Source organism: Macaca nemestrina, chromosome 4 (assembly GCF_043159975.1).
Source record: "Macaca nemestrina isolate mMacNem1 chromosome 4, mMacNem.hap1, whole genome shotgun sequence".
NCBI lineage: Eukaryota > Metazoa > Chordata > Mammalia > Primates > Cercopithecidae > Macaca > Macaca nemestrina.
Window position 1 is genome coordinate 100,090,689 of NC_092128.1, and position 11,637 is coordinate 100,102,325.

At 42.9% G+C, this 11,637-nt stretch overlaps 1 protein-coding gene across 11 annotated transcripts in view; it reads left to right on the forward strand.

Annotated features, from left to right (window-relative positions):
* The window catches only part of LOC105475787 (chimerin 2), a 314,261-nt gene that overhangs the window by 216,935 nt on the left and 85,689 nt on the right, over positions 1–11,637 (forward strand). Inside the window, exon 1 of one of the 11 annotated variants that reach the window (XM_011731287.3) lies at positions 7,733–8,036. The exons of the other annotated variants lie outside the window; for them this stretch is intronic. Coding sequence (XP_011729589.2) covers positions 7,851–8,036 — 186 coding nt within the window. The 5' untranslated portion in view covers positions 7,733–7,850. Of the gene's footprint in view, positions 1–7,732; positions 8,037–11,637 lie in introns of those variants that run through there. 11 annotated transcript variants of the gene reach the window in all.

The window sequence follows — 11,637 nt, forward strand, 5'->3', positions numbered from 1 at the left end:
CAGATGGGATGTTTTGGAGTGGAAGTGGAGCTGATTAAGTAAATGTAAGCCATGCCAGGCAAACACCCAAGGAGGGAGCAGGAACAGAAGCTGCAGAAGCCTCTCAAGGAAGCGTGGGGAGTGGGTGGGATGCCAAACATGGAGTCCTTGGCTTTTTCAGAAAAATTGCTGAGGGGTTTGCAGGAGAGTTGTGAGATCCAGAAATTACTGTTTGACTGGGGAGTGGTAGGTGCCTTTATTGGGCTGCTTTAAAGAAATCCTAATTCCATAGTTAGCTGAGCCCACCAAACACAAGCTCATATTTTGGGAGTGGATGTCCAGAAAATGAATTCTTTTTTTTTTTTTTTTTTTTTAATCTGGAAGCATGGCTTATCTGATTGCCCTCTGGGCTTAGCGACAGCATGCACCCCTTTGAGTGTTGTGTCCTGGGCCACAGCCTAGCTGCTACTTCCCTGAGTTTCCCTCTGTCCAGGGGCTAAGCTCACTAAGGTTCATTGGTGGAAGGTGGAAAGACCAGGACTCGTGGTCTCCTCCCTCGATTTTGGAACACGGAACTACCAGACCTGCCAGGATGGTGCTTTTTTCCTTGGCGTGCCTAATTTAAGTGTTTAAAATGCAAGTATTTTTAAACAAACTTGACAACCACAGGATGTGCAGATTAGCACTCTATGTATATGGTAGCTCTGCCAGTGTAGCCTCCTGCTTGGCGAAACTCAGCAACATGAATATTCATTAATAAGCCCATGAGAGGGACTCCAATGAACTGAAATTCTGGATTTTGAAGGGCCAGTCTGGATGACTTTCAGCGTACCAGTATGCAATGGGCACAAGGTGGCAGTTCTTTTTATAAATTTTCTGAGAACTGACAACTGTTAGGCCAGTCTTGGGTGTGCCTGTATATAAAATTTCTAGCGAACTCAGAGTCGGCTTTCTGGGGTAGACACCTCAAGGCTTTGTTTAATTGTTAGTTAGATAGTTAGAAATAATCACCACCAATTTTCACTCAGCACAGTGTTCTGAATCTACTACCAGATTAAAACTCCGTCTAGAGGTATTGGGAATACTGGATATTCACATGCAAAAGAATGAATTTGGACTCTTACTTTACACCAAATACAAACACTAACATTAAATTTATTAACTACCTAAACATAAGACCTAAAATTATAAAACTCCTAGAGGAAAATATAGGGGAAAGTTTCATGACATTGGGGCTGGCAGTGATTTCTTGGATGTGACACCAAGAGCACAGGCAACAAAAGAAAATATAGACAAACAGGATAATACCAAACTTAAAGTTTTCTATGTGTCAAAGGATGCAATCAATGAAGTGAAAAGGCAACCTATGGAATGGGACAAAATATTGCAAATCATTTATCTAATAAGGGCTTAATATCCATAATGTATTTTTTAAAACTCCTACAACTCAACAACAACAACAACAAAAGTAAATAACCCAATTTAAAAATGGGCAAAGGACTTGACTGGACATTTGTCCAAAGATGATACCCAAATGGCCAGCAAGCATATGAAAAGATGCTCTACATCATTAATCATTAAGGAAATGCAAACGAAAACCACAGGGAAATATTATCTCACAGCAGCCGGGTGCGGTGGCTCAGGCCTGTAATCTCAGCACTTTGAGAGGCCAGGAGTTCCAGACCAGCCTGGCCAATATGGCGAAACCCCATCTCTACTAAAAATACAAAAATGAGCCGGGCATGGTGGCGCACACCTTTAATCCCAGCTACTCGTGAGGCTGAGGCAGAAGAATCGCTTGAACCTGGGAGGCGGAGGTTGCAGTGAGCCAAGATCATGCCACTGCATTCCAGTCTGGGGTGACAGAGTAAGATTCCTTCTCAAAAAAAAAAAAAAAATTATCTCACACCTATTAGGATAGCTACCATTAAAAAAAGAGAAAGTAACAAGTGTTGGTGTGGATGTGGAGAAATTGGAAGCCTTGTGCACTGCTGCTGAGAATGTAAAATGGTGCAGCTGCTATGGAAAACAATATGGCAGTTCTTCAAATAAACAAAAATAGAATCACCATATGATCTAACAATTCCACTTCTGGGTATATAGCCAAAAGAATTGAAAGCAGGATCTCGAAGAGAAATTTGTATACCTATGTTCATAGCAGTATTATTCCAATAGCCAAGAGGTAGAAGCAACTCAAGTGTCTATGGATGGATGAATGAATAAAGAAAATGTGGTATAGGCATGCAGTGGAACATACTTTAGCTTTCAAAAGGAAGGAAACCCTGTCCCGTGCTGTAACATGCATGAACTTTGAGGACATTATGCTAAGTGAAATATGTCAGTCACAAAAGGACAAATACTGTCTTAATATGAGGTATGTAAAGCAGTCAAATTCACAGCAACAGAATGTGAAAGCAGAATGGTTGTTAGGGGCTGAAGGGAGAAGGAAATGGGGAATTGTTGTTCAACAAGTTTTAGTTTTGCAAGATGAAAAAGTTCTGGAGATCGGTTGTACAACAATGTGAATATGCTTAACACTACTGAACTGTACACTTAAAACACTTAAGATGATAAATTTTAGATTATATCGGGTTTTTTCTTTTCTTTTCTTTTCTTTTTTTGAGATGGAGTTTTGTTCTTTTGCCCAGGCTGAAGTACAGTGGCATTATCTTGGCTCACTGCAACCCCCAGGTTCCAGCAATTCTTCTGCCTCAGCCTCCTGAGTAGCTAGGATTATAGGCACCCACCACCTAATTTTTGTATTTTTGGTAGAGACGGGATTTCGCCACATTGGCCAGGCTGATCTTGAACCCCTGACCTCAGGTGATCCACCCGGCTCGGACTCACAAAGTGCTAGGATTACAGGCGTGAGCCACCACGCCCGGCTATATGAGTTTTTCAACCACAATTAAATTTGGAAAGAAAAACTCAATCTAGAGAAGCAGATGGTACCAACACCTTTCCTTTATTTTTTAAATTTTGTATTATACTTTAAGTTCTAGGGTACATGTGCACAACGTGCAGGTTTGTTACACATGTATACATGTGCCATGTTGATGTGCTGTACCCAGTAACTCGTCATTTACATTAGGTATATCTGCTAATGCTATCCCTCCCCTCTTCCCCCACCCCACGACAGGCCCTGGTGTGTGATGTTCCCCTTCCTGTGACCAAGTGTTCTCATTGTTCAATTCCCACCTATGAGTGAGAACGTGCGGTGTTTGGTTTTCTGTTCTTGTGATAGTTTGCTGAGAATGATGGTTTCCAGCTTCATCCATGTCCCTACAAAGGACGTGAACTCATCCTTTTTTATGACTGCATAGTATTCCATGGTGTATATGTGCCACATTTTCTTAATCCAGTCTGTCATTGATGGACATTTGGGTTGGTTCCAAGTCTTTGCTATTGTGAATAGTGCTGCAATAAACATACGTGTGCATGTGTCTTTATAGCAGCATGATTTATAATCCTTTGGGTATATCCCCAGTAATGGGATGACTGGGTCAAATGGTATTTCCAGTTCTAGATCCTTGAGGAATCGCCACACTGTCTTCCACAATGGTTGAACTAGTTTACAGTCCCACCAACAGTGTAAAAGTGTTCCTATTTCTCCACATCCTCTCCAGCACCTGTTGTTTCCTGACTTTTTAATGATGGCCATTCTAACTGGTGTGAGATGGTATCTCATTGTGGTTTTGATTTGCATTTCTCTGATGGCCAGTGATGATGAGCATTTTTTCATGTGTCTGTTGGCTGCATAAATGTCTTCTTTTGAGAAATATCTGTTCATATCCTTGGTACCAACACCTTTCTTGTACTTTCACTGAAGGTCAACTCAAGTTCATTTCTCTTGCCCAGCACCAGAGGTTGATCTGAAGCCAGCCTGTCTGAGAGTCCACAACAGAGTCAGCCCTGCTGGGACTGTTCAGATCTTCAGCCTATCCAAGGACAGACTCCCCAGATTAAAAATTACCCCCCATTTCCTGCCTTTGGGCTGCTTTAATGCGTCTCAGAAGTGTCCTCAGGGAAGCAGCTCTGGAAGGAAGTAAAAGTCAGGGCAGAGCTGGTAAAAAGTTCTGTGCATAGAGGCAAGTGAGGCTACTAGCTAAAAATGATTGGGTTTCAAGTAGTCTTGCACCTGCTGCCCTAACCACACATAAGAGAAGTCACTACTGGGACAACCAAAGCTCCTTGATGCCTGCACCTCCTCCTGCTTTATTTCTTCATCTCCAAAGGGATTCATCCAATGACTTCTTTTGGCAGGAACATTCTAGCTCAGAGAAGGCTAGCTGAAAATTAAGAATAGCTGCTTGAGGAGAAAGTGGGAGAAAGGCTCATAAACGTCTGAGATAGAATGTATGTAAATGTCCATGAAGGCAGCCACATGCCTGTGAATGTAAGTCACATGGGAAGGTGCTGGCCAATGGTTTGTGTGAAAGCACCCCCGTCCTTGCCATGGCCACATTAAAAAGCTATTTGAACACCAACGCATATGTATTGTGATCTTCTCTTTCAGAGGGGAAGATTCAAGGGACTTGAGGAAAGCAGACAGCATTTTCTACTGAAATGCTGTCAGGCAAGCTATGCACAGAACTTCCAGACACATATTTGGTGACTGTTAACATGGAAATCACTGAATATGGGTATATTTTTATGCCACATAAGGACATAAAATTTCCCCACTATAATAGAAAAATGTGTAGCGTTCTCCCTTGAAATATCTGTACTCGGTTTAAATTAGCAAGTATACGTGGTCAGAATTCACGTATTTGTGTTAGTTTTCCAAGTGAGGATTTTTTTAAAATGACTTTCTCTTCAGGGTCACATGTGTTACTTTTAAGGATGATTTTAGCACTTTTTATTATAATGGATCTTTTTTAAAAGAATGATGGAAGGTTGGGCGTGGAAGCTCTTTCAGCCTGAGCTTTAAGCAGCCCTTTGAGTGGCCTGATACATGTGAAATACACACAGGTGCAGCAGCGGGCACCGCCAGGTGTGCTGTCAATTACAGCCACTGGTATACTACTAATTTTTAAGGTAGTTCCAGAATCATGGTTAAAAAATGAAATCTCTGACTCTGATGTTTCCTGCATGATCAAGGTCAAATTTTAGTCATTTTTCAGATCTAATAGACGGCCTCTCTCCCTGACTGCTCTCTGAGCAAAGTAGCCGCAGCTGAGATTTTCCTTCACAAATTACATATATGTATATAGTTAGAGAAACCGTTGCTGATGTTTTCAAAAAAGGAGTATTTACTTAGAAAAGCAAAACAACTTAGTAAACTGCTTGCTTTACATAAATAAACTCTTTGGAATCATGTGGTATTTCCATGAGATGTCAGGGCTGATACCTGCAGTCAGATAAATTTGCATCTTACAAAGCTAACCAGGCTTCTTTTTCATAGGACTTCTCAGTGGGCTCGCATACCCCAGAAATCTCCCAAAGGGGCTAAAGGCTGAGTGGTTCCCACTTTTGTCTGCCCATGGAAAGCTTTCAATGCTGGACGTCTCTCAAACTAATGTTCTTAAGAGCACACTTTGGGAGAAGTGAGGCAAATGCAAATGAAAAATAGAGAAAAAGCTTCCATGTTATGGGTGTGCTTCGTAATTTACACTGTTACAGCTCCTTTTTACACACTTGACTTGTTAATTCTGCTTCCTTCTTCAGGCTGCTTTTGATGTTGGCCTGTTCGTACCAAACCTTGCCTATCAAAGCGTTATATGAATTGCTGTAGAAAATATTTCAGCTGAATTAAGAACACCAAGGAAATGCTTTCAATTCCCATATTCATAGAATGTTAGCACCCGGGGTGGAGAAAAGAAGGAAATGACGGGGACATTTATTTCATGCTTATGTCCCAGCCCAGTGATGGCCAGACTTGTCTCCCCTGACAGTCAGTGACTGCTGGAATGCACTGCCCCTGCGCCCCGCAGGACTGAGGAGCTCATTCCCCCAGCCGCTGGGCAGGCTGCGGGCAGAAGCCCCCAGCTGAAGGAAGCTGTGTTGTCCAAAGCCCACATCCAATGACTGTGTAACCTGAGGGTATAAAAGCTCAGCTTCTTTGCCGCAATTTGGGACAAGTCTGAAGGACCAGCCACACTTCAGAATGCCTTGGGGTCAGCTGGGGTTTTTGTTGAGACTGCCTTGCCACACCCGCCCCTGCCCAATCCTGCTTCCTGCGCATGCTACTGGCCTCGGAATCTGCTTCCTAGAAAACCTGGCCAGCAACAGTTCTCCGGGAAGGACGAAATCTCAGGCTAAAACTGAAAGTGGAAAGTAGCCACTTTATTTGCCTTTTAATTCATTTTAATTTCCATCTCAAGCTTCCATTCTGCCTAATGGCAATATCATAGTCTTTGTCAATTTAGAGTAAATTCAGCCAGTGCAGGGATTCCCTCTCCCCACTTCCCCCTGGGCTTACATCTCCTTTCCATGGGACTTCAGGAATTGTCACCTCTCTCTGCCGGCATCCACTGAGACATCCCATATCCTGGCCACAGGCTGGTTTGTGGTCCGTGCCTCACTTGTAGCTGCATCCTTTCTGGCTCAAATGTCAGGTCTTACCTGGCGGCTACCTCTCGGTGCCACGTCCTTGCCACTCATAGCTGCGTGGAAAGGACCATTCTTCTGCCTCCCACTCATGGCGGGCTACCTGGGGACAACATGAGGTTGCCTAATTTGCCACTATAGAAATTGTTTGTTTATAGGGCAGAAAACCCACTGTAGTAGAGGTCCATTGTTTAGCACTGAAGTATTGTTCAAAGTAAGTGATTTACAGTTGTCTAGAATGTCCTGAAGAAGTTATTTTTTGGTGTCTCTGGGTGAAATAAAGGCCGTCAGACATGTTCTTCTGCAGAAATAGGTTTTAAATTAGTTCCATGCAACCTCCCACATTGCTTTAACATATCTTTTTTGAGTACCTTCCATTTATGGGTTTGTTCAAGATGCTGGGGACAGAGAAATACACAGGGAAGACCCTTGATCTCCCTAGTTTATATATATAGATAGGAATTTGGTCTCTGTAGAACCAGGACATCTTCAGCAGTGATTTCAGTATGAGGGCCACAAACAAGATGGCATTTGCTTTCATTTCCCCCGTTGGAGTTAGGTGACATCCCACTTTCAGTGGCTTCCCCCGAGGGAACATCAGCACTACCTTCTGCTCAGTCAATTGTCACAACCGTTGACTCTCTGAATAGTCAGCAGCTTAGACTTTCTCCATGAATTGGCAATGCACAGGCCACATCTGGCTGGCAGACATGTTTTGACTGGTTTGTACGTTGTTTTTAAAAATATTTTTAATTTTAGAGATTTTACAACATTTGGATTTCTAGTTTCTCTTTTTTTAAAAAAAAAAATATCTGGTAGGCCAAAGTTCACAGCCTCATATGGCAACCAGTTTTTAACCAAAGTAAGTGCTGCCTCGTCCACCCTGCTGCCTTCAGATGGGGCAGGTGCTTTGCAGTTCAGCACAGTCTGGTCAGACAGCCACCCTCCCTCACCTCCTTTACCCTCTGGGCCCTGGAGGCCCGTTCCTGGAGGATTTTGTCTTTATATTGATCAAGGCTGACAGAGCTGCATCCTGGGGCTTGTGGATTCTGGCCCCACCTACTATAGTATTTACCTGACCGAGCTTCGGCTTGGTGCTTTGCACCTGCATCAAGATATTTGACAAGCAGTGGATGTAGGTGACTCACACACTGTTGATTGTGATGTGGACTGTTTCACACCCTTAACAACCATCTCTATGACAGCCATTGGTGTTGACTGAGAGATCTCAATCATTCACTTTCCCTCTAGCAATGATAGGATGCAAGACCCAGCCCCTCTGCAGTTGGGTGAGGCCATATGGCACTTCAGACCAGTAAAGTATGAAAGGAGATGATGTACATTTCCAGATGAGCGCATTGTCTGCCTGTGCAAGACGCCCAGAGCTGTCTTCTCCTCCCACTACCACAAACAGCAGCATTCAAGTTGGTGGCTGCTGCCAGCTGAGTCCCAGAGGGAGGAGACTCGGAGCAGACCCCCAGCTAAGGAACAGAGGACATGGAGCACGAGTGAGATATAGATCTTGGTAGATATAAGTAACTCAGGTTTTGGGATCTTTTGACCCTGCAGCATGCCCTAGCCTGTACTGAGTAATACAGTCCATAAAAGAGACTTCTCCAAGAGTCGTGGGAAAAATTCTTCTCAGAAACTGGTTTCCACTTATCTTATGGATCCTAAGAATCTTCTTTAGCTTCTAGGAACTTTAGACCTAACTGTAGCAGAAGTGGGATATTTGGGTAGGTGTTCTGACTTTTCCCCTGGTATAATCTTATTTTTTTCTACTTCTTATCATATTGTAAGAAGGCTATGTTTTTTTAAAGGAAGAGCAATACTGTATATAAAAGTTAATTATTATATTGATATAATTTACTTTCAAATACATGTATATGTCTCCCTTGAAATAAATTAATTTGTACTGATATAAAACAATTAAACCCCTGAGAATCTATTGCACATATCTTACAGGGTATGTGCATGAATGTGGTGTTTAACTCTTGGGACTTATCAGAACTTCTTTATAAGAGTGGACTGTGGGCCGGGCGTGGTAGCTCATGCCTGTAATTCCAGCACTTTGGGAGGCCAAGGTGGATGGATCACGAGGTCAGGAGTTCAAGACCAGTCTGGCCAACATGGTGAAACCTGGTCTCTACTAAAAATACAAAAATTAGCTGGGCATGGTGAGGCATGCCTGTAATCCCAGCTACTCAGGAGGCTGAAGCAGAAGAATTGCTTGAGCCGGGGAGGTGGAGGCTGCAGTGAGCCGAGGTCCTGCCACTGCACTCCAGCCTGGGCAACAGTGAGACTATGTCTCAAAAAAAAAAAAAAGAGTGGACTGCAAGAGAGGTTAATGGATTGTAGGACATTGGGATTTTTGCATCAAAAATGTTGCCTTCAGAAATACCTTACCTTTTCTATGGTTAATGATAATAAACACTTACGGACTACTAGTTTAAAGTTGCCAGTGGTAAAGTGGAAGTATTTATAAGGAAATGTGTGGTTTGAGTTTCTTTTATATATTTATTTTTGTTCGTATAGGAGAACTTGCTGGTATTTAGGGTTATTTGCCATTAGTTGCTTGAAGTAGTGACAACTGCCCCTAGATTCCTTCCATGACCTTTAACCCTAGCAAAGGCATTCTTGCTTAAGCAAATGACATGAGACATATCCAGTCTCTCTGGAGTTACCTTCACTACTAGTTTTCTATTGCTGTGTAACAAATTACCATAAACTTAACAGGTTAAAACAACACTCAGATATTCACTCAGTTCTATAGGTCAGAAGTCCAGCAGACTCAACCAGGTTCTCCACTCAGAGTATCACAAGGCCCAGTTAGGCATGGACCAGGCAGACTCTTATCTGAGGGCTCTGGGGAGGAATGCACTTCCAGTCTCATTCAAGTTCTTGGCTGGATTCAGTTCCTTGAGTTTGTAGATCTGAGCTCCTTACTTCCTTGCTGGCTGTCTGCTGGGGACTGGCCTTTGCTCCCAGTGGCTCCCGTCTTTCTTCTCACATGGTTCCTCTGTCATCACGTCCATCTGCCAGTGTCAAGTCTTTTTCACACTCTGAATCTCTCTGACGTCTCCTTCTGCCCACAGCTGGAGAAAACTCTCTGCTTTTAAAGGATTCATGATTATCCAGCTGGGTGCAGTGGCTCATGCCTATAATCCCAGCACTTTAGGAGGCCGAGGTGGGTGGATCACTTGAGGTCAGGATTCGAGACCAGCCTGGCCAACATGGGGAAGCCCTGTCTCTACTAAAAATACAAAAATTAGTTGGGTATGGTGCACATGCAATAATCCCAGTTACTTGGGAGGCTGAGGCACAAGAATCTCTTGAACCTGGGAGGCAGAGGTTGCAGTGAGCTGAAATCGTGCCACTGTACTGCTAGCCTGGGCAATAGAGTAAGACTCTGTCTTAAACTACATAAATAATGAAGGATTCATGATTATCCACCCAGATCACCTCCCTGTCTTTAGGTCGAATGATTACATCTGCAGAATCCTTTTTACCATATAACATAATCATGTAACATAATGTCATGTGGCATAATCAGGGGAGTAACCTTAGGTGGCAAAATCAGTCATAGGGGGCATCTGAAATTCTGCCTACCACATCTCCATCTACTCTACTACCTCAATTTCATAGTCTTTGGTAACTGCATTTCTCCTGTTTATCCCCTACCAACTCCCATCCAAACTGGTTGCAACTCATGTATTTGTTGAGCAAGTGAGCTATTAGTGCAAGTGTATATTTTTTATTCTTTTTTATTGAGATGGAGTCTCACTCTGTCACCAGGCTGGAGTGCAGTGGTGTGATCTTGGCTCACTGAAACCACAGCCTCCTGGGTTCAAGCGATTCTCCTGCCTCAGCCCCCTGAGTAGCTGGGACTACAGGCACACACCACCATGCCCAGATAATTTTTGTATTTTTAGTAGAGACAGGATTTCACCATGTTGATCAGGATGGTCTCGATCTCTTGACCTCATGATCCACCCGCCTTGGCCTCCCAAAGTACTGGGATTACAGGCGTGAATCTCCATACCCGGCCATTTTTTATTCATGTTTATGTGACATGTTTGGAATAGGTGGTGCAAGATGGTGATGAGAAATATTTGGGTAAGGTTATAGGCAGCATGACAAAGTAATTGGGAGCACTTGGGAGCACAAACTCTGGAGCTAGCTAGACTCGTTTACTAGTTGTATGACTTTGGATAATTCACTTAATCTCTCTCTGCCTCAGTCTCCTCATCTCTAAAATGGGAACTATAGTAGCAACAACTTGGCAGGATTGTAGAGAGGAGTGAATGAGTTAGTAGAGTGCTTAAACAGACCTGGCACAGGGTTACCACCACATGAGTAAGCGTTTTAATTAGAATAATGCCAGATGCTATAACACACACATTCCCAAATCTTAGTGGCTTAATGCAGTCAAAGGTCATTTCCCACTTGCATCATGGTCCAGTGGGGATGTTTCTGGTTGGGTTGCATTGTTTGTGGTCATTTAGGAACCCAGACTCCTAACATCATATGGCTCTCTCTCTAAATCACTGGCTCTCAAAGTAGACCCAAGAACCCTGGGTTCCCTGGGACCATTTCAAATTCAGACCATTTCTACAAGGCTCTCCTTTTCCAACTGTGTCTCTGCAGAAGCCTAGTTTTTTTTTTTTTCTTATTCTTCAACCAACACAACATAACAAGTGAAATATAGAACCAGATGTGAGAATCCAACTGTCTTCTATCAAGTTAGATAACAAAGAGATTTGCAAAAATGTGACATAATGCTACTTTTGTCATTTTTTTGTTTGAGCCAATATGGTTAATTTTTATTTAAAAACTACTTATATTAGCATGTAGGGCCTATAAAATTTATATTTTTATGTTTCTAATGTATTAATATTCTGAAGTTTTCTTGGTAAGTATAAACAGACGCAACCCACAGAAGCAAAAGCTTTTTGGGGCCCTAAATAAAGAATATAAAGCGGTTCTGAGACCAGAGTTGGAGACACAATGATGTAAATCCTGAGAGGCTGTTCCGGTCAGCTGGAAAATGAGTCTCGCTGGGCCACGTCAGGGAGGTTTCTATGGGCCAGTTCTGGAAGTAGCACATCA